General features: G+C 46.7%; 1 protein-coding gene and 1 long non-coding RNA gene across 2 annotated transcripts in view; one reads left to right on the forward strand and one right to left on the reverse strand.

Moving 5' to 3' along the window:
• The window catches only part of LOC135371481 (uncharacterized), a 101,376-nt gene that overhangs the window by 61,491 nt on the left and 12,790 nt on the right, over positions 1–27,095 (reverse strand). The window lies entirely within an intron of this gene.
• LOC135371433 (piggyBac transposable element-derived protein 4-like) lies at positions 12,956–15,076 on the forward strand. Its single transcript, XM_064605485.1, has 2 exons — positions 12,956–13,005; positions 13,209–15,076. The coding sequence occupies exon 2, from the start codon at positions 13,229–13,231 to the stop codon at positions 15,074–15,076; it is 1,848 nt and encodes a 615-aa protein (XP_064461555.1). The 5' UTR covers positions 12,956–13,005; positions 13,209–13,228.

A 27,095-nucleotide genomic window follows, 5' to 3' on the forward strand; every position in this document is an offset into this window, starting at 1 on the left:
AGTTGTTCAGCCTTCACATACGAATCCCGCGCGAATGCAAGCGTGCCGTGATTCCAGTTCCTTGTAAGCCTGGATCGCTGGGTGTATGCATGGGTGTATGGGTGTATGCACTGTGCCACGCGGATAGGCCTTTGTAGAAGTTGCCGCATCACTATCGAGTGCCAATCGCACCTGCTCGATGCAATGACAAGAATGACGGGAGACAGGGCAATTTGGCAATGACACAGATCGGGGTCATTCCACGCCAAACGTCCGAGTAAAAAATTTGACCATCGCAGATATTGTTTTAAAAAATCAGGCGGTGTTGTTATGATATGGAAACATTACTGATCAACTCTCTGCGCGTTAAAAAATTTTTTCGCCTTGAAATTTGAATATGAAATTTACAGAATTGCGCAGAACCGCACCTTCCAAAAACTAATCGCGCTGCGTAATGGAGAATGAAATTGGGCATATTTTTGGACGGGATGGCAGCTGAGATAATGACGCTAGCACCTGAAGTCTCGAAACGCACTGTGGACATGTTCTGTGCAATTTCAATGGTATGCAAAACACTGCCAAAATTGCAAACTTTGCCATTTTATTTCACGCACATGCTGAACACAAGAGCTTTGGAAATAATTTACAGGCAAGATATTGTGGGGAAGTACAACATTAAAAATTGCCGTCCAGAAAAACGGAGGATAAGTTGGCGAAAAAAATACGTTAAATTGTCATTTTTTCAGAAAAACGGTAAATGGTGGGCCGTGGAAAAACATGAAGGAAGTTCACTGAGATAGTATCAGGTGCATTGAGCGGTCTGAGAAAGTTTCAAAAAGGTATTTTTTGTTTCCGAAAAAATAATATTGGAAGGTTGGCATGTGGAGCAGCCTGTGCCGTCGAACGAACGTCACGGAGAGCTCCGGCGATGCAGCCAATCTACGGCGCATCAACACTTCAGTCATCTGCTACACGAAAGTGGGCTTCGTAATGCAGTTTCAGCAGCTATGGATGCTTTCAGAGAAGTTTCGTCCCCAGAAGTTCCTCTTGCAGCAAATGACCACTGGGATGGCAAGTTTTAACATCTCTTTGGCACAGATATTTTCCTTGTAGCCACTTTTCGCGGTGTTTACGATCCTTTTATCGAGCTTAGAGCACATGGTACTGTCACAAGCGCAACTAAAAACAGACGGGGCTCCACATAATATTTCTGCCTCGCACAAATTTAGCACGGTGCCTGTCAAACTATAGCTATATATCACGAAAGTCAGAAATGTAATTTCAGTTTGGCCTATCCGTTTATCTCGAGTTTAACTGTCACTTCCAAAGTTCATGTGCGAGATTAACATTGTAAATGTTCCCACTTTGCAGAAGCTACGTGTCTCCCGCCGTGTTCTTTTGGGCCAGGAATGTGCCATCGCCATGTGTCTACTCTGAAATCACGTTGCATAACGTTGAGGATCTTCCAGAAGTAGAAAGGGAACTGGTAATACTTCGAGCGAAGGCTGGTGTTGCTCCGCGATTGATATGTGGTCATCATTACGAGGTCTACGCTAGGAAGTATGCGACGGTATTTGCACCCAAGACATGCATGAACCCATTTTCTCAACATGAATCTCGTGGAAAAGGAACAAAGGTGATCTCGTTGCAGCTTGCGCGAAAGCTGCCTTACCTGAAGCTGGTGCCTGGGAACAAGCTTTGTACCCTGTGCTACATGCAGTGTTATAAGGCGAAAGGCAAAATGGCAAAGAAGAATTGTTGCGAGAATCGAATATCGAAGTGTTGAGTGCCTGGCAAGGTGACAATGAGGCCGGCCCAAGCACATGCCCCGGTGCAGTTGGCGATAGTCCTGTAAACAGACAACAGAACGCCAAGCGGCGTCACACGTGCACAGCAAAGGAAAAAGCTGAATTGCAAGGGCCGCTAACCTCAGGAGAGCAGGATTCCTCAGATTCATCTGATGGTGCAACAGGCAATATAACTGGCAGCCGATCATTCTTGGAGGAGGATTACAAGGCGCTGATGGACGATTTAAAGTGAAAGTTCAGAACGGAGAGCAGCCGTTCGAAAAAGGCAGAAAATTCTTACACTTGCGCCGAATTCATGGTCGCTTGATAGCACCACAGCATTTTTTGGAGCCCCAGAAAGGCTCGTGCGACAAGCCAGACCCCTGAAGCAGACACCCGGTGTTCTAAGCGAACCGAAGCCCAGGACAAATAGGCCGCTCCAGGTTATACAGGCTACAGGCCGCTCCACAAATAGGCCGCTCTATTTACTGTATTAAAGTACGTCGTGTTTTGGTTCCCCTGCGTTATTTGTCGTGTATTCGATTCGATTCGATATTTATTCGTATTCGACTCGGTGCGCTTTACTACTCGATTCGAACTGAAAAATCACTATCCGCACAGGCCTAGTATTTCATACTTTAAAAGCGATAAAAGCCCTCGTGCCGGGATACAAACAGAAGGACGACATAACGCAAAGCACGGAGTGACGAACAAGACTTTTTATTAACAAAACCTGCTTCTTAAATATCCCGAGCAAGCAACGAACAAGAAGCAGGCTTTGTCAATAAAAAGTATTGTTCGTCCGTCTGTGCTGTGTGTTGTGTTGTCCTTCTGTTTGTATCCCGGCACGGGGGTTTTTATTGCTTTTAAAGCGCGTGAACTACATTTTGAGGAGCACTACATCATTCGAGACTATATGTACACATCATTGATGGCAAGAAGGTGCGAATTAAGCGCGGTAAGCTGGTGCTTTCCCAAGATGCGGTGCCAACCATTTTGCCTAATCTTCCAAACTACGTGTCGAAACGTGTTCCGGCCAAAAAGAGCACAAGGAAAAGGATCGCCATCACCAGTCAAAAGGAGCTGCACTCTTGATACGATCGCTGATGAATACAACGTGGACAGTACATCAATTGATCACCTAGCAGTCCACAACTAGGAAGATTTTCTGCAGCACCTGCAGGTGCCTTCAAAGTTCTGGACGATGCATGAGTTCACAGGTTTTGCTGCTGTTGTCTACTTGACTTCGCAAGAATCGACAATGTACGCCTCGTCAAGGAAAACCATTGTTTTCTCTCGGGAGCTTAACGGCAGTGTCAACTGCAAGGTGTTCTTGAGGAATCATGCTGTAGAAGAAACTTGCGTCGACAAAAATACGAAGCTGAGAAATGAGAGAATGTGATATCAGAAGGGTAGAGTGTCTCCATGTGTGTAAGGGTGCCATATGGAAGTGGGTGAGATAGACAAGGGACTCCTGACACAAGCCCTGCTGAACCAAACTACGGCAGGATGTGACACATACTAAAACTGCATAGCACAAGTTGGAGGAGATCGTGAGTAGCATAATTCTGTAGAAGGATTTTTGGTTGAGCATCTTCATAGATGTGGCACCTTACAATGACTTGTCTTGCAGGCCTCTCGTGTCCGTCCTGCAATTATCTATGAGCAGCACTACTGAAAAGAAGATCAAGACTGCAACAGAGAATAAAGAAAGCCATGATGACAATCACACAGAAGCTCAGGTGCACAATGCAACAGAAAAGAAGGCTTAGATCCCAAGTGTTGAAACAGAGCCATGTAATCGGAAAGCTACAGTCTGGGGTCGCAAACATCCAACGAAAATTTTCTACAAGAAAGCATTGTGAACCTCACTCTAAAACAGCAAGAATGTGTGAAACAATGTTTTGCAGGAGCAAAAAGAGAAACATGAAATGTCAGCTGTCAGAAAGTCATGCTGTCATGAAACGTCAGAGTCTCTTCGTCAGCTGGACTCTCGCCCTTTCTCCCTATCGAAATTGCTTGGTCCCTGGCCCAATCCAGCCCAGCAACGCTCTGCGCTCAAAGCTCTTCTGACATTTCTGGACACCATCGGACTTCGATCGTTATTGTGAAGGGGCTCGTTATTTTATTCCCCCATTCCATCCAGCAATGGGGTAGAGTATCGCCTGTGGCGATGAAACTCCCCACTTCTCAAGGTCGAAAATAAAGTTGTTGTTGTTGTTATGAAACGTGTACGCTACAGCAAGGAATGGATCTTGAAGTGTTTGCTGATGAAGATGAAGATGAGTGTGAAACTGTATGATCACATCCAGAAAAATAAGATCCTTCCTCTTCCAAGCAAGACCACCCTGATTTCTGAGATCTTACAGAGCTGGGTTTGGCCTCAATGTAGAAGTTCTCCAAAAGCTGACAGAAAAAGACCTGCAGCATGGATATCTCCAAAGGACATGGTGGCCTCCTGGTTGACGAGTTGAAGTTATCTGAACACCTGTTACATGACAAAAGATGGAATTGAGGCTTTGTATATATTTTTTTTTTCTGTGCTGTTCCAGCCTCAGAACACCAGTTCTCTCATGTTCACCTGTTACATACCTGCCACACTGACGAAGTCAAAATTTGGGAGATCACCCGCAGTGCAAAGTGGGGGTACACGCTGCACATTAATTATGTACATTCAGAATAGCATTGCCAACATCTATAATCGGATTCCTCTATGTCGCATGTATAGCCACTTTCAGGTGGAGTTGCGACGCACTATACTGTAGTTGCTTCCGCCAATCGTAATTACGAAGACACGTCGTTTCAGGCTCTCCAACATTTTGCGTGACCACAGCCATTTCACCAACCCTGCTGGAAATGAAGGGCATGATCTCAATGAATTCTCCCGCAGTTCCAATGAGATTCAATGTGAAATCGGACGACCAATTCATTCAATGTGCATAAGAGGAGTATTTCTCATTGAGGGAATTGGGAGTTTTGCAGGGAAGTGGCCTTTGCGACAACGTGTTCCACCATGTTGTGTGGCGAAGGCTGCGCACAGGGAATAAAGAACCAATTCAAGGAATTGGTCTAATGAGTATCAATGAGAAACGCTGACTTCCAATTGATTTAATGAGATACTCCACCAATACAAGGAATGCGAAGCCAATTGAATGAATTGGCCCAATGTGAACGAATGAGACAGGATCATTCCCAACTGAAGGAATGAGATGCTACCTTTTCGGCGCCGTAGCACGTTTCCCCATCTGCGCTCCAAAATAGTTCGCGTGATTTCAAATGTTTTTGAATATTTCCTCAAAGGTACAGGAGCCGTGGTATAACCTACTGTTGCGCCTCCCACTTGAAGCTATTGTGTTGCAATTCATGCAATACAGTCGCCGACCCATTTTTCGGGCCCCGATTTTTCGGACATGCTCGATTATTCGGACTCGTTCGCGGAACGGCCGCGGGTCCCATAGAGGTGATGTATAAGAATGTCCAAAATTTCGGACGCCGTGCAGCTCCGTCGCTCGATATTTCGGACTCTGTTTGCCCAACCCGCGAATTTCTCTCATGGGGTGACGGAAAACATTGGTATCATCCGAAATTCGTATCAAAAGAAATCAACCAAGTAAAATATTGAGGCAAAAAATAGGCAGTGATGATTGTTGTTGATTTTCCATTCCTCACAGTAGAAGAGGTCCGTCGTAGCGCTTTTGAGTCTTCGTCTTCTTTCAGCCAACGGCCCTGCACGTGCTGTCCGCCCGCGAGTCGCGCGACATCGCTGTAAAGCGAGCTTCACCTAAAGCACGCATGCGTTAGGTGAAGCCGACTTGCAGACTTGATGCCGGCGGTGCTTCTGTCAGTGTACTTACAGTGACGAAATGTCGCTTCGGGAAATAGAAGCTGACGTTATCAGGCAGAGCTGGAAGTGCGTTAGGAAAGCATCGACACATTTTTCCAGCATACTAGGGCTTAGTAAAGTTTATTTTGATGCGAAATTCGTTTTTTCGGACTGCTCGATTATTCGGACTTTTGCGCGATCCCCGCCGAGTCCGAAAAATCGGACGGCGACTGTATTGCACTGCACAGAAGTGGAAGCGTCCGCCAGTCGCCAGCGGAATAGTCAGTCTCTTATGAATCGTCGAAGTGTGAGGATGGCGGTTGCGCATCTGCATCAATTCGCCCTTTATCTTTATGATTTTTGCCGTTTTAAGGTACGTAGTTGACGTGTAAGGCGTTCCTGTTCTTTGTATGCCTTTACCCCTGCAGGTATTATGAGGGCTGACGGAAAGATAGCAAGATGAAGTGGAGTGTTTTAGTGACTGTTACCAACCGCGCTGTGTGAAACGGTACGTAATATGCTTTTTTGCCTTCTGACATTATAGCGACGTCATTTGAAACTGTATTTGAAATATTATATGAAGTATATCTGAAATGCTATTTCGTGCAGGTTGAGCCTGTACAAGGCGGCAGGCAAGGGAGTCTTTGTCACGATGTGACTATCACGACGTCGTGGGAACGCAGTCTCGCCTAAGTTGGATATGCGTTAATTTTCGCTCAAGAACGGCAGGCTAGATCGTAAATCGTGAGGCGGCAGGTGCACAAGACAGTGAAGAACATGGTCGTCGAAAAACTCAGTGATTGAAGAAAATTTCCCCCCTGCGTTGTGCGCTGTTCGTTGTTTGGACGTTGCGAGAACGAGCCTCCATGGATTACGGTAGCGTGTGTTGGTGATGAACGTAGGTACGCCTTCAAAGACGCGTAAGTGCTGAATTGAGTATTTGTTCGTGCTATTTATTGTTTCGTGTTGTATTTCTCAGTTCCATGAATACTCACACATGTGCAAGTCTGAAATAACTTTTCGTTTTTGTGTCTTGCTATTTGTCACAGTTTCACACCTACTGTATTGTTATGTGAACAATAAATTTTCACAAAGAAACCACACCAAGTGTATTTCTTTTTGCAGCCACAACTTCTTTCATTCTTCAACGTAACTTTCATTAGGAGCAACGGTTTTGAATACTACTACTCATTAAAAAAGTGCATTGGCAGGGAGAATATCAGGGTGACTTCAGTGGGAAATTCCATAGAGCAGCACGTTGGCTCAATGGGACGCAAGGCTGACCTCGAATGAATTTGTATGGATGCTATTCAATGTGTCTCGAATTGGGCCCCATTGACTTCTACAGAGGATTTTCATTGAGACCAATTAAAACACCAGTTGTGTCCAATATAATATTTGTTCCAAATCATCTATTGGGAATTGGAATTTCAGTTGATTTTTTAATGGTGTTTGTCTGAAAGACGTCCAATTGAATTCAATGAGTTTTTCGGAAAATCTTCAATGGGACCATTTCTAGCAGGGAATGAAGACTAGGTTCCAGTCAGAGACATCTCATCTCAACAAGACATCAATTCTAACGCTTGCTCCTCTCTCCTGGTTACGTGAGAAGACTGCGAAGTTCTTTGGCGCATCCGAAGATGCAGTTCGGAAAGCAAGACAACTGTGAGAGGAACACAGTGTCCTGACTCAACCCAGACGATGAGCTGGCCGTGTGATCTCCGAAGACGTCAGAAGTTCAATCAAGCAATTCTATGAGGACGATACTGTGTCTCATTGCATGCCAGGGAAAAAGGATGTAAAAGAGGGCCACCAAAAGAGACTTATGTTGCTCAATCTCCGAGAGGCATACACACTTTGGAAGCAAGAAAACAACAACTTGAAAGTAGGATTTTCAATGTTTGCGTCTCTACAACAACCTGGTGTGTTCGCAGGCGCGCCAGGAACACATGCAGTGTGTGTGCGCACGTATCACCAAAATATCAAGTTAATGCTGGACGCGATCGGCATCAAAGAGGACTACACATTGCTTCTCGCTATGACCGTTTGCGACGCTAGAAATGCCCAATGTACGAACGGTGACTGCAAGAGCTGCCCAGGGGTCCAGAAGCTACGAGAGCACCTCGAAATCATAAACGGAGAACAGTTTCAATACACCGACCATGTTTCCTCTAAACAGTGGGTTCCGGGAAAGCGCACTACTCTAGCGACATTCACGCTGACGATAGATGATTTTCTCCACAGATTAACTACGTAGGTAGAAAATTTAAATCCGCACCACTTTGTTTTCAAGGAACAAGGACAGTACCTGCGTGAGCTGAAAATTCGTCTGCCTATCAGCGAGGGAATCGTCATAATGAATTTCTCAGAGAATTACAGCCTTGTCGTCCAGAATTGGCCCCAGTCCTTCTACTGGGATGAGAGCCAAGCGACAGTACATCCTGTGGTCCTCTACTACAAAAGCGCTCCACCTGATAATGGAAGTACAACACCTCATGGCAGTGCTGAGCTGCAGCACATCGCATTCGTCGTGATTTCTGATTCTCTCGTCCACGACAACGCCACCGTTCATTTGTTCCAGCGCTACCTCATGTCATATATCAAAGACCGCCTTCCACATATCAAAACTGTTCACTATTTCAGTGATGGAGTGGCGTCACAGTATAAGAATAAAAAAAATTTCGCGAACCTTTGCTTACACAAATATGACTTCAGTGTAGCGGCGACCTGGAATTTCTTCGCCACGCTTCGCCATGGAAAAGGTCCATACGATGGGATAGGTGGGAAGGTAAAGCGACTCGCGTCAAAGACCAGTTCGCAGAGGCCAAACGACAAGCACATCTTGACACCAAAGAACCTCTTTTCTTGGGTTCAAGATAATATCAAATCTCTGAATACCATATGGGCGTCAAAAGACGACGTCGAAGAGGAGCGTAAAAAGCTTGCCAACCGCTACATGCATGCTGTCGCGCTTCCAGGGACGAGGAAGTACCACTCATTCAAACCTGCGAGCCGCTGTAAGGTGCTAGCAGCACAGACATCGTTTTCTATTAATAATAATCTGAAGAAATTTTGTGTGATTAACGAATAGCCCTGTGCCAGTTGTGTAATGCGCTGGTAGTCATGACAGTGTGGATGTTTTTTCCTACCTTTGTGGTTTGCTGTCGTTAAATTATTTTTGCCCATAGTGACCCGAATATATGTGTACACATATCAAAGTAATAAATATGTACCAGTGTGTTGAATTTCATCACTGCTTTGCTGGCATCATTGTGTTAATTCAAACACCACTAAACATATAGACAGAACAAGCTTGATGTCGATACACTAAAGCTCTGATTATATGCCATTTTCTATCTAAAGGCACAACCGTCGGAAATGTAAAGGTTAAATAAATAAATAAATAATATTGTAGCCCAGTAACCGAAGAATAGAGAGAAACAGAAACGTGCGACTCGGGGTAACCGCACCGGACGATACTGCATTGGAGTTTTCAAGAAAGCCACCCACCAGTACTACATATCAATTTTTTTTCGATGAATTTAAACTAATCCATCTTTATGAAAAAAATTCATGAATTTGCTAGAAAACTGTGCTTTTTGTCTGAAAACTGTGCTCATGTACACGCGCAAAATACGGTGAAACGTACGTGGCCCCGTACAGACATAGAAGCAACAGCCCTGCAGCCAATTAAAAAACCACAACGACTCACGTGGATTCATTGAGCGCCAGTTGTTCTCTGAGCATATGGTGGCTTTCACGAAGCATGCGCTTTTCAGTGGCGCCTCGCTTCACTGCATAGCATAAATAACTCGGAGTGAAGCATTATACGAACCCAGAAGCACACCAGAATTTTTTCAGAAAAAAATGCAGGGGTCGAGCAGCGCCTCTGGATGTTTTCGCATGGAATGACCTTGCTGATAGGACAATAGCGTGTCTTCTCGAGAAACACGGACACAATGACACACGCGATGTGCTGCAACCACCAGCCGTGGATTGTCATGCAACGGAAGATGTGGGACGGGCTGTCTGATTCTTCAGGAATACGTTTGCAGACCTTTTAAAGGAACACCAGAGAAACATAGCTCGAAGCCCCAATTTCCCAGTGGATTGGAAGATGCATTCGTACAATCGGGAGACTGAATGAAATTCAGGAGTCTCCTGGATAATCCGGGAGAGTTGGCAGGTATGCTGTTAGTTTAAGGATCAGGACGCATTGAAGGATTTGTTCACTTGGGGACTTTCGACGTTGGAGAAAACGGTGTTCCTTCTGACCATGAAATGGTTGTGATGTATATAAGCCATTTTCCAGAAATTGGAGCCAGATTATTGGTACATTTGTTACGAAGGGAAACATGAAAGGGGAACTACTGGCAAAGGTCCTCATAGAATCGGCTCCTTCTCGCCGAGCAGAGTGATCTTTTTGTAAGCTTCGTCACTTGTGACGGCGCCAGCTGGAATAGAAAATGTTGAAAGTCCTCGGCATACAAGGGAACTCCAAGGAAATTTGGTGCTGTTTGGTGCTGAGTTAAACACCCCACTGAGCCAAACCCCAATCTCTATTTTACCTCAGATTGCCCACACCTTGTAAAGTGCCTGCGCAACGCCATGCTCAAAACTGGATTCAATACTCCAAGTGGACACGTAAGTTTCCATTGGCCCGTATTGTGTTTGTCATGCCCTTTTAGTTTTTTCTTGCTGTAATATGGATTACTTGTTTTGAGGCTCCAGTAACTAAATGTGCTGAATTAACATTCAGGACACCGTGGAGTACACCAAAGTACCGTATATTGCCGCGTATAAGTCAACCTTTTTTTCTAGAAACGTGGTCGCTAAAATCGGGGGTCATCTTATACGCGGAGCAGTCTGGCAACCTTGAGACCCGATACCCCACGTGGTCATCACGTGCGTCATACTCACTGTGCCGGCCCCCCAACCGTGGACGCTCTGTGTGTTTCGTCGTCGTGATGGCTCCAAGAAGGCAGTACACGAGCGCATTCAAACGGCAGGCCATCCTCTACGCCAAAGAAATGAACAACGTCGCTGCGGAGAGGAAGTTTGGTGTGTCTGAGAAGTGCATACGGGGATGGCGTGCACAGCGCGAGCAGCTTTTTGCTTGTTCCAACACGCGGCGCTCCTTCCGGGGTCCGAAGCGGGGCAACCACGTGGAAGTCGAAACAGAAGTTGCCGACTGGGTCGATCAGCAGCGTGACCGGAGACTGGCAGTCAACTACGAAGACATAGCCACGAAAGCTAAAGCCGTGGCGAACAGTCTGGGAATTCCGCGTGACGTGTTTAAAGCTTCGAAGAAGTGGGTAGCGAACTTTATGAAGCGGAACGGACTTTCGCTACGACGGAGAACAACAATCAGTCAAAAGCTGCCTGAAGCATACAAAGAAAAACTGCTGGCATTTCAACGTTACGTGATCAGTCTCCGCAAGGAGAAGGAATTCCTGCTCGGCCAGATTGGCAACGCGGACCAAACCCCTATTTGGTTCGATATGCCATCACGGCAGATCGTTGCGAAAATGGGCGATCGGCAAGTGAGCGTCATCAGCACAGGGAACGAAAAGACGCGATTGACAGTGATGCTGGCATGCACTGCCGATGGCCACAAGCTGCCGCCCTTCATTGTTTTTCGGAGGAAGACACTTCCAAAAGACGAGAAATTTCCTCTGAACGTGATCGTGCGAGCCAACGAGAAGGGCTTTTTCAACGAAGACACCGTTCTGGAGTGACTCAGTTTGGTTTGGTGGAGGCGTCCAGGGGCGCTGCTTCGGCCGAACAACGTGCTGGTGTTGAACTCTTTTCGCGGACACATCAGCGAGAGGGTGAAGAAGGCAATGCCTGACGCCGGCTGTGACTTGGTTGTCATTCCAGGTGGACTCACGCCAATCGTCCAACCCTTGGACGTCGTCTTAAACAAGCCGTTTAAGGACCGCTTGGCAGAGTCCTATAAGGAATGGATGAGTCGCGAAGACCTTCCAATGACTCCATCCGGTCGCGTGAGGCGGGCGTCCCTCGGCACCATTGCGCAGTGGGTGAGCGACGCATGGCAGCTGCTGCCCCAAGAGATGGTGCGGAAGTCGTTCTTGAAGTGCGGCATCTCCAATGCTCTCGACGGCGCTGAAGACGACGAATTATGGGAGAACAGTGCGGAGGAAGAAGACATTATCGTGGAAGACGTGTCCAGTGATGACGACGAATAAGTGCTCGTTTGCAATAAAGATGTTATTTTCGATGAAGGCGCGGTGGCATTATTTTCGATTCGCATTGTCGGATTTAGGGGGTCGACTTATATGCGGAGTTGACCTATACGCGGCAATATACGGTAGCTTTCAAGATGGACCAGGCCAGTATCATTCTGAAGGATAGGCCAGGCCTTACTCTGACCCACTTGCAGCCTAACTCTTTTGAAATTGAGAGTGAGCTACACTTCTTAATTGTTTGGTGAAAGGGGGCTCCCCAGAAGACCCATATGTCACTACAGTTACAAGACGATTTTATTTTTCCTTCATAGGAAAATCAACCGAGTCATCTCCAACATGATGTCCCGTTTCCCATCTGAAGCCCTGCGACCAACTCACAAGATGTTGAGGAGCTAAATGTACCTGATCCAGTGGGAAGAGCATGCGAAAAGTGTTGGAGGATTCCTAAGCAGTTCTACAGCTGAGGGATTTTGAGTCACCATAGCGAGCACCCACTTCCCTGCTAGCCTATCTTACATCCCACATAAGGGGGGACGTGGGGATCAGGGCAAACTTTTTTGTTTCTTAATAGATTATGATGAAAACTTGCACCGACGTTGATAACACCCTCAAAATGGAATGGGAAAGGCAGCAGCAGAGCTGACATGATGTTTTATCGTTTCTTGGTTGCATTACAGCTGATGTGCCTTCTCTACCTTGGTGTACACATGCGCTCGTGTTTGACAATGACTGGATGCCGGCACACCTTCCGTTCCCGTACAAGGACCCTGTCTTCGCGTTTGGAGACAGCACCGGTTCCTTACCAGCGGGACGAGATAGCAGTGTCAACAATGCACTTCTACAAGTGCCTATTTCCATCTACACGCAACTGTGTCATCACAACAGGATTATTTAAGACATGATCTTCACAAGCCTCTACGTGCCACCCCCCATGTAATGCTCTGTAAGGGCCTTTGGAGTATGTAAATATCCCTTACATGCACGGTGGGGTATATGCTTCCCACTTGAAACTTCTGCAAAGAAAACACACTGGGTAGCATTTTCCCACATGTAACTCGTGCTGCCATCTCGGAGAGGGACTTCCAAACACATGTAATTTCATTTCTAGCTGCTCAGGCAACACTGGTTCGTCTACTACGCATGTTTATGCGGTTGAGTGACCAGTGGACGCCATTCTTCGTTCTCTTCGTGTTTGCGCCGGCAAATGGTAAGCGAACAAGCTATATTTTTAGATGTCGCGCTGCCTTTTTAGCCTCGGTTGAGTCGTGTATGGTTTTGTGGAGCAGTTTGTTACTTCCTGCGGCGTATTTGGCTGACGCCGCGGTGCGAGAGAAAGTATCAGGCTGCTGTGGCGATATACTTCCCACTGTGCCGTCCACGACTAACAAGCTTCGTTCTCTTTTTCTTCAGCTCGCTGCCTCCTGTGTGCAATGGCAGGAAGTCATTCAAGACCGTTGAGGACAAGATCGACTTTGTCGCAGGAAGAGGCCCTGGAACTCCTTTTTTCGCTGCCTGATGTCAGCGATTCCGACCAGGATGCCGATTCCGACGACGACCCAGATTGGACGGACGGGAAGAACAACAACGCTTCTGTGTCCGCGGTCTCACTTGTGGACAACTGTGATTCATCTTCTTCAGATGAAGATAGACCACCTGCAAAACGTGGCCCGCGTCAGGTGCATCATTCAACGTCGAAGAAACGACAAGTGCCGAACCGCTCCGATGACGAAAGCGATTGCGACGAGCCTGTGTCGGGTTGGGTTCAATCAGTCACATCCCAGGTATGGAACCATGCATTTGCGGATGTAGCGAGACCAACGGAAGATTACGACCCTGAAACGGAGGTCATTGACTTTTTCTCAAGATATTTTTCGGATGCTGTGTTCGAGCATATGGTCGAACAGACGAACCTTTACGCTTCACAAACAAAGGTTACGGACTGGACGGCAACTACAGAAGAAGAGCTGAGGGCATTCCTTGGAGTGTTGATCAAGATGGCCCTTATTCCACGAACCAGTTATCGTCTTTATTGGTCATCTGACCCAGAACTGGGTGTACCATCTGTGAGCGCCGTGATGACACTGAGAAGATTTCAGAAGTTACTCCAAGCGTTTCACCTGAACGACAACACAAAGAACTTGCCACGAACTGACCCAAATCATGACAAGCTCTACAGGATTCGTCCGCTTATCGATGAGCTGGGTGCTGCGTTCCTACGAGAGCTGTCTCCTTCCTCGTTTCAATCTGTTGACGAATGTATGGTGCTTTTCAAAGGACGCTCGAGTCTCAAGCAGTACATGCCTATGAAGCCGACGAAAAGAGGCTACAAAGTGTGGGCCCGTGCTGACGCCCCATGTGGTTACCTGTGCCAGTTCGAGGTGTACTGTGGGAAGGCACAACCTGCGAGTGATGCTGTGACAGACGGCCTGGGCCCTCGAGTGGTGAAGGACTTGTCAGCGACACTCAAGCACCAAAATAAGCTCGTAGTTTTTTACAACTTTTTCACGACGGCGAAGCTCATGGATGACCTGTATGAAGATGGAATCATTGCATGCGGGACGGTACGCACTAACCGCAAAGGGTTACCTGCAGAACTGAAGGCCAAGAATAAACTGGAAAAAGGGGAACACATCTGGTTTGTGAAAGGAAACTGCGCAGCGATTCAGTGGCGTGACACAAAGCATGTGAACATGCTAACCACCTCGAAGGACCCACGTCAAACAACCTCCGTCAACAGAACTCAGAAGGATGGCACAAAAGCGACAATATCCTGTCCCGAGGCGGTTGTTGAGTACACGAAGTACATGAGGGGCGTCGACATGTTCGACCAGCTGCGGGAGCAGTACTCTGTGAGCAGAAGGGCAATGAAGTGGTGGCACCGCCTTTTCTACTTTTTGCTCGATAGCGCACTGGTAGATGCATACATATTGCACAAGCTTTCAAGGAAAGAGGTTGGCGTTGAGCCCTACACCCATTTTCAGTTCCTGCTGAAGCTTTCGAGGGAGCTAGTGGGTTCATTCACGAGCAGGAAGAAGAAGGGGCCCGCTTCAACTGCCTATCTTCACAAGCGGAGGAGGACCAGCTTGAACACACTTGGAGTGCCAGACGAAGTGAGGTTCACTGATGTCGGCAGGCACATGCCTGAAGCGCTCAATACATTTCGCAGATGCCGCTTCTGTTCAACTAAGGCACATGACAAGCGATCGAAGATTGGGTGCACGACGTGCAAAGTTCCCTTGTGTGCAGCGCCTTGCTTTGCGTTGTTCCATGCCAAGTGAACTCATTTTTCTGTGATGTCATCAAATAAAGTGTTTCATTGTCCAATATCGTTGTGTTTCATTGTCCAATATCGTTCATTCATGGGGTGGGAAAATACTTCCCATGAAGGCTCCGATATTTCTTAGCTTGAAAGGCGTGGTGGGAAATATTTTCCCACTACGTCAAATTGGCCCAATACCTTCAAGGAAGGCGTTAAACGTTACTTTGATGTTTTGCGGGTGTGCTATAGAATCAGATAAAGGTACATTTCCCAAAAAACTTTTACCGGTTAAGTACCGTGCATTTAAGGGATATATGGGTCCATCCTCATAAAGAAGCAGGAACGTGTAAACCATGCAAAAAAGAAAAAGGATGGGGACGGCGCTGCGCAAACTTGTCCACAAGAACAAAAGGGCTGTGGAGAACTCAGGGATTGATCAAGAAGCTCGCAAATTATTACGGCTTGGCTATCAAGCGCAATGCTGGTGATGTAGAAGGAATAGAAAGGGCCATCATGGCTACATTTCCTCATGTAACCTCAACTGACAAAAACTCACACAGCACAAGACTCCTGGTGCACATTCAACAGAGTCCTGGCAAGAGAAGAACAGCCCCACCACTTCAGTACAATTTGCTGCATCATGTCCAGGAAGTTCTTTTCCCTACCTACAGGAGACTCTCAGCGAGGGTGCATCTTGAAAAATGCAAAGATGGAAAGACGCAGGACACTACTGAAAGTCTGAACAATGTAATCCAGTCAAAAACCCAGTTTGCGTCCCTCAGGAGTGTCTAGTCCGCAGTTGCTGAGGCTGTGTGTAGGTTCAATGGTGGTTGTTGGGCCCGTTCTACACAGTTGGACAGTTCTAGACATTACATCCCAACTCTGGTCCAGCCCGGGTGCATGCTCCCATCGTCGTGCAGTAGAAAAGATGCAGGGCGAGTAAGGAAGGCGGAATATAAATTCCAGTCATGGATGGAAAGTTGCAGCCAGAATTCTGAAAACGCTGCCCGACTCGAAAAACTACATTCCAGGTGGGTTCTGATCCAGGGGTAGCGATTTGTGACAAATAGAGCAAATAAAACTTTGGAGCTGGCTTTCCCCGCTCTTCATTTGCATCCAATTCTCATCATTGCGAGCTTCACCATCCCGACACATTGTGTAGTTCGACAAAGCTATTAGTTTTCATTTATCTCGCACAGAAGATTTTGTATGGCCCTTTTGTCAAGAAGTGTATCTGTAAATAATGGGACAAAAGGCATTTCATAGGGCTGTGCGTGTACTCGAAATTTCGAGTTGGAGTTGGAGTTCGAGAGCTGACAGCGAGCTCAGGAAGTCTGTGAAAGCATATTGCAGAAACAGAGAAACTGGAGGACCTCATGGCCGCAATGTCAAACATCTCCAAAAGGTCCCTCATGCTGTCGGGAATATAGGGAACAGGTCTAGGATAATGATTATGATTAAAAGCGCTAAAACCCCAGTGCTGGGTAGCTAAAATAACAAACACAGACACATTGCACTGACTGGCGAACTAAGAAACTTTGTTGTCTTTAAAATCCGCTTAAAATCTGCAAAATCTGCAGTAGATCCATGCAATGCAGGTTCAGATTGGCAATGGGTTCACGATCCCTGCGCAAACTTGGGCCCCTTCCGACCCCTGCCCCTTCCGACCTCCATAGCAGACAGCAAGTTCATAAGAAATATGTGTTTCGCTGTATGGGGTGACGATGTCCTCCGTGAAGGGAGTGTAAAGGGCCTCAAGTGCAACACAAAACAAGACGAACATGCAAAACCACCACTTACACGACAGAAGCTGGCAGCTGCACGTGGTATGTACTTTGTTTCACATAATTCCACTTTCATATCCCTATGTACTGCTAGAACATGCATTGAATTATGAAGCTGTGTATTGAATTGATGATTCCTAAGCATTTCCTAAGCATATCCGTTGCTTGGTATTAGATAAGTATGCTTTCCAGGTGCATACCGTGAATACATCTGGAAGGCTAATGGGAGACGGGATGTAAAGGCCCCTCCGGCCAGCAACAGTGTTTAACAGAATAGTTTGCGATAAAATTCAGAACGTTTGTAAAAAGAAGTCACTGTAGTATTTCTACATGTTAAATGTACAACAATAACTGTGGTGCTATATTATGTCTACCGTGACAGCGCAGTTGTGTTAATAATGCACAGCAGACTTACAGCAAAATGCAGCATGCTTGCTGTTTTGCACCACATTTTCAGCACAGTACAGCAGGATAGCTGTAGAGAGCAGAAGCTTCAGTAGAACAGTATTGTGTACGATTTTATACTACAGGCTGCACAGGTGACCTCAAGCCCCTATATGTACGTTTCAATGGCATCTTTAAGGGGGACGTGGGGATCAACACATACTTTTTTGTTTCTTAATAGATTATGATGAAGATTTGCACCATCGTTGATAATGCCCTCCAAACGAATTAACCACAAAAAAAAATATTATGATATCTCTAAAACTTATTTTATTTCAAACCTTTACAAATTACAAAATCTTTGCATTTTGTGAAAGACCTGCAAAGTATGAAAAATGTGATAGAAGACAGCTTGAACTTGGAGTGTATTCCCAACTGTATGGTTGAGGTCGTGACATTCTTAGTTTTTCCAATTTCCACGATGACAATATTTGGTTTTCATTTTTCTGCATGTGGTCGCAACTGACGCATCTAGCATAGAAACATATGACAATGGCATAAATTATAATGATAATTATAAATTATGATTTACCTGAAAAAATAAGAATGCCACGACCTATAGGAACGTTCAGTGATTGTAAGAAAACAGACCTCATCAATACGCTATGCGAGTAGGTCACGCTTCCGCGCATTTCCTCAGTTCCCTCCTTTCCCTCAGCCTGACGTAACCACACGCGGCACATGATTGGTCGCCCCCCCCCCAGCACAACAAACTCGACGCGGAGAGCTAACGTGGGTCGGTTCATATGGGAAGGAAACAATGAAGTACAGTGGAATCTTGATAAACGGAAATTGGCTAAACGGAATTACCCCTTAAACGGAACAAAAGTGTCTGAGTTGGTTGTTTTCCTATTTATGCAATGTAAAAATTTTCCCGTTAATCGGAACAAAAATTCGTGGGACTCCGGGTAAACGGATCTGAAAAATTGAATAAACTAGACGACCTTCCGAGTACTCTCCAACCTTTCCAGCGCAATCGCCATGCACATTATCAGCTTCCGGTTCCAATCCGAATGCCCGCATGGTTGGTAGGGTTCGCTTGCATTCGTAGTGGTGACACCCAAGCGCGCCCACAACTCTCTGTCACTGGCGAAGAAGGTCGACACCATCAGTGATTTCGACAGTGGTGGATATACAAAGACTGCATTGGCAACAAAATATGCGATCCCTAAGAGTACGCTAACTCTGATCATCAACGACAAGCAAAAGCTGCGCGACACATTTAGCAGCTCAAGATTTGCACCGCAGTGAAAGAGGTTACGACTGGCCAACAATGAAGAAATGGAAAAGTGTCTTGTGCTGTGGATTCGGAGAGCCCGAAGTGAAAATCTTCCCCTGAGCGGGCCGCTCATTCGAGCCTAGGCGGAAGAGTTGGGCGTCGAGAAGTTTTCATGCAGTGAAGGATGGCTTTCGAGGTTCAAGGACCGCAACGGACTTGTTTTTTGTGCGGTCTCTGGAGAAGATGCCGTTGCTGACTCTGCCGGGTGCAAGGATTGGCAGGAGCGAAGACTTCCGGAGATCTTAGGGCAGTGCCATCCAGATGACATTTACAACGTAGATGAAACTGCCCTATTTTTTAAACTCCTCCCAACTAGGACCATCTCCTTCAAGGGTGAGAAGTGCACCGGCAGCAAACTGAGCAAGGATCAACTGACTGTTCTGGTAGGCGCAAACATGACTGGCACGGACAAGTTAAAGCTGTTGGTTATCGGAAAGTCAAAATAGCCACGGTGCTTCAAGAACATCAAAACATTGCCCATGCTGTACAAAGCCAACACTAAGGCGTGGATGACGCAGGCCATATTCACCGAGTGGTTGCATGGGGAAGACGCACGGTTCTCCCAGATGAAAAGGAAGGTCTTCTTCCTGGTGGACAACTGCCCTGGCCGTGGTGTTGTGGAGGGCTTAAATGCCATCAAGCTAGAATTCCTGTCCCCCCAACACAACGGCCCTACTTCAGCCCATGGACCAGGGCGTCATCCAAGCGCTGAAGGCCAGGTTTCGGAAGAACCTGCTTCAGAGAATGCTCCTCTGCATGGACCGGGAAAAGGAATACGAGGTGGACATTCTGCGTGCCATCTACCTTCTCGATGATGCCTGGAGACAGGTAGCACCCGCAACTATTGCAAACTGCTTCAGGCATGCAGGGTTCACCCCGGCTACATCAGACCCAGTGTGCGAGAATGACGTTCAGGAGGATGACGACATCCAGGACCAGGAACTGGTTCAAGGGCTTTCATCAAGGGGTGTGAACTTCGGCTTGGATGAATATCTCAGCGTCGATGCAAACGTTGCAACGTATCCTGAGAACACCATCGAAAACATCGTTGCTGAGGTGATCAACGAAGACAGTGCCGAAGAAACGGAGCTGCCTGAGAATGAGACACCTCAACAAGGCGTCACCCTGCAACAAGCAGAAGTGGCTCTGCAAACTATGCAGAGTTTTTTTTTTAGTCAACAACAGGGCTCAGATTTTCTGTGCGACCTTTCACCCATGGACAGGGTCATTCAGAAAAAGCATTTTCAACAGATGTCACAAGCCAGCTTGGACATGTTCTTTCCTGCTAGTTAGGCTCTGTTCCAATAAATATTGTACATAGATGTCTTGAGACAGTAGCTTGTTTTTTGTCAATATTTTTCCTACTTTCCACATAAGATTTCTTGCTGCACAGTACTCTAACAATGTTTGCAGCTTTTATACATCTAGCAGCAGTTAGAGGAACCACCTAGTACCACAAAAACACATTCTCTCAGTAAATGGAACTCCTGATAAATGGAACAGATTAAACTTGTCCCTTCGAGTTCCGCTCCAACCGGTGAGTGGAGGAACACTGCCCACGCGATTTCTCCGCCCATTTCCCCTCTCTTGCGCAGAAGTTCAACTTACATAGAGTATATAGACCGAGTCGTTACAGAGATATCAGTTTCACAAGCGAAGCAGGTAGAGAGAAAAGTTGTTTTGAGAAAATGAAGCACAAAGTTTCACACTATTTTTACTGCTACAGTAGAACCTCGTTAGAGTAACTCCGCGTGTAGTAAAACTCCGCTTATAGTAAAAGAAAACTGCGGTCCCGACTGAATTCCTATAGACCCAATGGTATCATTTTCTGATATAGCAAACAGAAAAATTCCAGGATACCGGTTATAGTAAAGAACGGACACTTAAAATGTGTGTTTCCATACATCGGATCCCGTGGTCGGACGTCAACTTGTCATGTCGATGACGCTGGGGATGTTGCTTGCCGCTTGTGTATAATTGTTTTGACGGCGCGATGGCGCATGGGGCTGCGATAGCGGATATCAGCCATATCCGCTGCGGCATACGGGCACCACTGCCACCATTGCCATCCATCGTTATACCGTGCTGCCATCCTTCTCATCCCATACAAAGAAGACGTCCGACATCGTGTCATTGGCGTCATGAGCGACAAGAGCCCTCATCGAAAGCGGACTGCTTTAACCCTCGTCCAGAAAGCAAGTCTGTTGAAAATGGTGGATGACAACCAGAGAACGCGGAAAGAGATTGCGAACGAGTTTGGTGTGTCACCGGCTACAGTGTCTGTGCTTGTGAAGAACAGGACGCGATATCCGATGGCACAAGTGGAAAAAGGAAAAAGCCAAGGGGAAACGAGGATGTTGAAGCGGCGTTGCTGGAGTGGTTTCGCCAAGCGCGTGCAGCTAATGTGCCCGTCAGTGGGCCTGTGATGAGAGAAAAAGCCCTTGATGTGGCCCTTAAGCTTGGAGCCGACGAGTTCAAGGCATCAAATGGATGGTTTGAGCACTTCAAGGTGCGGAACTGCATAGCCTTTCATAGGAAGACTGGCGACGGAGGCGCGGTTTCAGATGCTACCGTTGAAGAGTGGACCGAAGAAATGCTCCCCATTGTTTCATCTGGTTATGAACCACAAGACATCTTCAACTGCGACAAGACTGCGATATTTTACAAGATGCTTCCCAATCGCACCTACAATTTCAAGGCAACAAAGTGCGTGGGTGGGAAATCAAGTAAGGAACGGGTCACTGCCCTGCTTTGTTGCAACACGGATGGGACAGAAAAACGGACACCCCTTGTCATTGGCAAGTTTAAAAATCCTAGGTGCAAGTTTTGAAGAGCTCTTGGAATGGGATGATGATGTTGCCACACCTGGTGAGCTCACAGAGCAGGAGATCTGTGATGACATCCAAGCGAGACAAGAGGCCCCAGTGGAAGATGAAACTGATGAACCTGATGAAAGGGAGCCTGAACCCCCCCCCCCCCTTCACGACAGGCAGTCATGTCAGCATTGGACACGCTTAGGGGAGCACTAAATGTGACAGACGCAAGTAATCAACACTATGCCCACCTGGCAAGCTTAGAGAACTTTTTTGTGAAGTACACATGTGCTACATCCCAAACATCAATAACCAGTTATTTTAATGCCTTATAAATGCAAAATAAAGCTTTTGTTTAATTTAAATGCCTATTTGCACTAGTTTAAGGGATCTTTAAGTTGCTCCTGATATAGTAAAACTCCTGATATAGTAAATCTATGGCTTAGTCCCGACCACTTTACTATAAAGGGGTAAAAAATTTTACTACTGTATTAGAAGGCTCCAGCAGTCTAGTCTTTTGTGTCCTTTTGTGGACAGGTTCCCTTGCCATCCTGGCACTTTGTTTGATGCACTTTGGCTGCTTTTGCCTTTGATCAAAAGTCTGACAAGGCAGTAAACCCTTGTCCAATGCTTTTGTTAGCTCTTGTTAGCTTCGCAAAACAGATGCTCGTAGGGGTTCTGCCATTCCGCAGGGTTGAGATCATGGCCGTACCGTGTGCGGGAGAGGGTGGGCTGCAAGCTTTGCTGCCCCCCCCCCCCAACCACCTCGGCGCTACTTAGGCAAACCCCTTGGAGAAAATCCTGGGAATGCCAATGGTCGAGATCCTCACGAATTAGCCTAAGTTCTGGCTCAGTGCCAGACACGGAAGTCAATGATGCTTGTACTCCCGCGGCGCACCACCAGCAACACCAACGATGACTCCAAATAAACTTGGACTGTGCGACCCGTGCTCGTGAATGGCACAACCTCCAGAGGATTGTGGGAAGAACTACTGGACAGTGCTTCGACAATAACATCAAAAGAAGTATTTGGTCGTGTTTCGACGACATCTCTACCGCTAAACACATCAACAAAGCGCTTGCTTTCGAATTCCGGCCTAGAAGCCTTTTTCTTCTTTGTTGTCAAGAGCTTCCACTTGCGACTTCCGAAATGCTCGACGGTGCCATATTTTCATTTCAAAACTCATTTGTTACTACCGCTAAACACATCAACAAAGCGCTTGCTTTCGAATTCCGGCGCAAAAGCCTTTTTCTTCTTTGTTGTCGAGAGCTTCCGCTTGCGGCTTCCGAAATGCTGGACGGTGCCATATTTTCATTTCAAAACTCGTTCGTTCATCGTCAGAATCGTCCACGTTCGAAAACACAGCAAAAAATAGGAACTAAAAGTTGCGATCACAATCCCCTCATGAGAGAGAACAGACGGTTCGGGAGCATAGGAGCCAGTTGTCAAGGGCAACCGTGGAGCGGTCAATCTTAACGCGCACACAGATTACGTGGCACGGATTTCTCGCTTCGTGGCCTTGGAACTTTCCCTTTTCGTCTGAGCGCTACTCACTGGAGAGGTTCGGATGCATGGGAACTTTGAAGAGGACTAAAAGTACCGTATTTTCTCGAATCTAAGACGAGGTTTTTTTCCAAAATCGGCAAGTTCAATCTCGGGGGTCGTCTTAGATTCGAAATTGGCGCCACGAGTGAGAGAGAAGGAAGCAGAAAGCGTGCGAGGGGCCGGGCATTTCTGGAAGACGCCAATGGTGGTACGGCCACGACATCACGTGGGCGGAGCAACCTGTACCATGCTGTGCTGAGACGAAACGAAACCGTGTGGTTGTCACTCTACGTTTCGCCATGACGTCGACGCATGCGCATTACACTGCTGCGTTTAAGTGTCAAGTGATAGCATTTGCACTTGAAACCAGCAACAACACCGCAGCTGCCAGGAAATTCAAAGTGTCCGAAGTGAACGTCAGAAGATGGCTGAAACAACGGGACAGCATTGCAGAATGCAGGGCCATGAGGAGAGCATTTACGGGTCCGAAACGTGGTCGCCATCCGGAGGTGGAAGCAGAAGTTGAAGAGTTCGTCAAAGAGCAGCGAAGAAGGTGCATCGCCGTAACGTGTGAAACGATACAAGCGAAAGCTAGAGAAGTCGCAAGACGGCGTGGGATACCCCACTTGGACTTCAAGGCAAGCAGAGGTTGGGCCGAGCGTTTTATGAAGAGGGCTGGGTTTTCACTGCGTCGCCGAACGTCGGTTTGCCAGCGGCTGCCTGCCGACTTCGAGGAGAAGCTGGTTGCCTTTCAACGCTACGTGATTAAGCTTCGTCAGCAGCACGGGTACGTGCTCGATCAAATAGGTAACGCAGACCAGACGCCCGTCTACTTCGACATGCCCATGAGCACCACAGTTGACTCTGTCGGTGCGAAGGAGGTGAAGGTGCGGACGACGGGCAACGAGAAACAGAGAATCACAGTGATGTTGGCGTGCACAGCGGACGGCAAACGGCTTCCCCCGTATGTCGTTTTCAACAGAAAGACTCTACCGAAGAACGAGCGTTTTCCAGCGGGGATGATCGTTCGCTGTAATGACAAAGGCTGGATGACTGCGGACATGTTCAAAGAGTGGCTCCGACTAGTGTGGTTTCGGCGACCCGGTGCGCTGCTAAGCCCCCGCTCTATGCTCGTTGTGGACTCATTCAGGGGCCACACAACTGACACCAGCAAGGCACTGCTTGTCGCCAACAACTCCGACCTTGTTGTTATCCCGGGAGGGATGACATCCCAGCTGCAACCCCTCGACGTTTGCATCAACAAGCCTGTGAAGGACAGGATACGAAAGGCGTACATGGAATGGATGGCCGAGGGGGATCATGAACTCACGCCTACCGGACGGCTGAAACGTGCACCCCTTAGCCTTTTGGCCCAGTGGGTGATGGACGCTTGGAGGGATGTGCCGGACGACATCGTTGTGCGTGCGTTCAAGAAGTGCGCAATATCCAACGCACTGGATGGATCAGAGGATGAATTCCTCTGGGGCGACAGTGACAAGGAAAACAGCTGCCGTGAGTCTGACGATGATGAATAAACAGTTATCATTGTACTGTCAACTTGCTGGTCACGTGTTGCGTATTTTTATCCCTCTTGTACTGCTTTTTATTTTTTTCCAAATTTGCATGTCCTGAAGTGGTGGGTCGTCTTAGATTCGAGGGCGTCTTAGATTCGAGAAAATACGGTACTGTTGATTGGAGCAAAGATGGCGTCATTCGGTGATGTTGTTCCCAAGACACGGCTGTTTGAAAAGTGACGATTTTTCATCATTTTCGCGATATTGCCTGCTACAGTGAAACCTCGTTAATACGTACCCGCTTAAGCCGTAATTCCGCTTAAGCAGTAGTTGCGCTGAATCCCCGTTGCGACTCCCATTGAAACCAATGTATTTGCTACCCCTTTAAGCCGTAGCTGCTCGCAGCCTCAATATCGGTTAATGCGTACTTTTCGTCCTGAAACAGACCGTGCAGAACAAAAAAACTAGCTCCTCCCCTACCATAAACAAAGATTTGGAAGCACGTGGCTCCTCCAGAGACACGGCGACGCCAATACCTCACTCCTGTGAGGAGGAGAGGTCATTCTCCCGCAGAGTGGAGAGGGCAAGCCATCTCTGAACCTCCTCCCCCTCCTATAGTTTCCTTTCTCACTTCTTTGCACGTGCTTCTTTGTCACTTGTGTTGGCGTGTGGGACAGCGCCATGCGGCCAGGCCACCGTTTCTTGAACACCAAGGAGAAACTGGACATCACCCATACCATCGAACAGTTTGCCAGAAAACGGGGACTTTTTGAACAGCTCGCCAGTAATGTTGGTGGAAATGACGCCGCGATCATTGCTGCAAGGCCGCCTCGGTACGAAGCGAAAATAACGGACTATCTCGTTGCAAAGTGAATAAACGGCGCTACCTATCATAATTTTGTCGAACGTGTTCCATTTTTCTTCCATTAGACAGGTACGTGGACTTGTTTTTTGAGTTTTTGGTTAAGCCGTACTACCGCTTAGTACGTAGTTTTTTTCGCGTCCCCGCCAGGTACGCATTAACGAGGTTTCACTGTACCATGCTTCAGAAAAAATAAAAAAAAAAAAAGTTTCGGGGCACTTCGAGGCACATTTGAGCAAAAATACTTTGGGATCATATAGAAGACAGATTTTGTCACTAAAAATGTTATTTCCACAAAATCTGTTTTTTTTCCTATTTTTCGCTAGTTGACCCCCCGTACCCCCTTTAGTCCATAACTTAGAAACCAGAGGCTGGGGTTCTTCTGATTATGTTTAAGTCCGACATGAAAAAGATGTTCACAATATGTTATGCTGACATGAATGCACAGCAGCTTATGGACGGAGAAGGTACTAACGCCAATTTTTCATCAATTTTCTTTCAACATCATTTGTAAAGGCAGTGCACGTGACTTGGTTAAAGATGGCAGTCATTGCGGAATAAACCTGAGGTTGTGTGGCACAACCATACGTAACTGTTATGACCGGAACTTGTGATCGTGATTTCGTGCTCCAGAAGTAGTGTGCCTTGTAGTGTGTCGCCCTGCTGACGGATTTATTCTGTGTGACGCAACAGAAGAGTAACAGACATCGCAAATCCTGAGCGATAACACTCCACTTCTAGGACTGTACACAGCAAGATTAGATCATTTCGGCAAGGTGCAATCAGTGGTGGCAGTGTGTCTAGTCTTCTACAGCAACTCCTACCGTTCTTGTGAATAATCTCGAACAGCATGTCTTGCTTTGTGTGGAGTTCCAAAAGCAGCACGAGCCACAAAGGTCAAACAGCAGAGAATTGATAATTTAGCTTGAAAGAGGCGACTACTACATGCTTGGAAGGAAGTGGAGTATAGTGGAGGATCACTGGTTCTGAGGTCTCAGTTCAAATAGTGCCCAATTACTCTCCTTCGAAGGCCATATTCTACATGCCCCCAAATTGTTCTGTGACACAAGGAGTACAGTTCAAGCAGAACTGGAAGTTGCTCTACAAAAAAGAACTGAGGCAATGACTTTCACTTCCGACATATAGATGGGATAGGTCATTGTTGATGGGGACCTCACAGCATTATTGGACAACTCATGTTCCTCCATGACAAACCATGAATGCAACATCTGCTAATATGTACATACTCACATACCAGTGGGTACACCTGCCATTTCAAACTGCATGCATGTTCTTAGGCTGTATAACATACAAATACTGAGAGTACTGCTAAACACATGTTCCAGCAGTGTGTAAGAAATGTTCACGTATTGTTCAGCACTACACAAAGAGTATTCGAAATTTGTTATTTTTCTAGCCTCAGCATTCATAATTGACTTGCAGTGAGTTCCAGCTATTAAAAAACTATTCGCAGTTCAAACTTTGATATTTGCAAACCCACAATGAACAGTTAGTTTTCTCAAGTGAGTTCAGACCAGACCCTTTGACACCCATCAAGGGAGAGCAGCCCAATTGTAAAAAGCACAAAGTGTCATTCCTTACTTATTAGAGAAATGTATCGCATGGCATCTTAATGGCGTGCGAGTTTGGATATGTGGAACAAACTTCGTGTTGCATAAATGATGGCCTTGGAGAAAATGTCAGTTATGTGAAAAGTCTGGTTCCCATTCTGAAATTGTGAACATCATCTGGATTGTAACGATTGCATCCAATTAGAGGCTTTAGTTACCATTCTT

Source organism: Ornithodoros turicata, unplaced genomic scaffold (assembly GCF_037126465.1).
Source record: "Ornithodoros turicata isolate Travis unplaced genomic scaffold, ASM3712646v1 Chromosome11, whole genome shotgun sequence".
Classification (NCBI taxonomy): Eukaryota; Metazoa; Arthropoda; class Arachnida; order Ixodida; family Argasidae; genus Ornithodoros; species Ornithodoros turicata.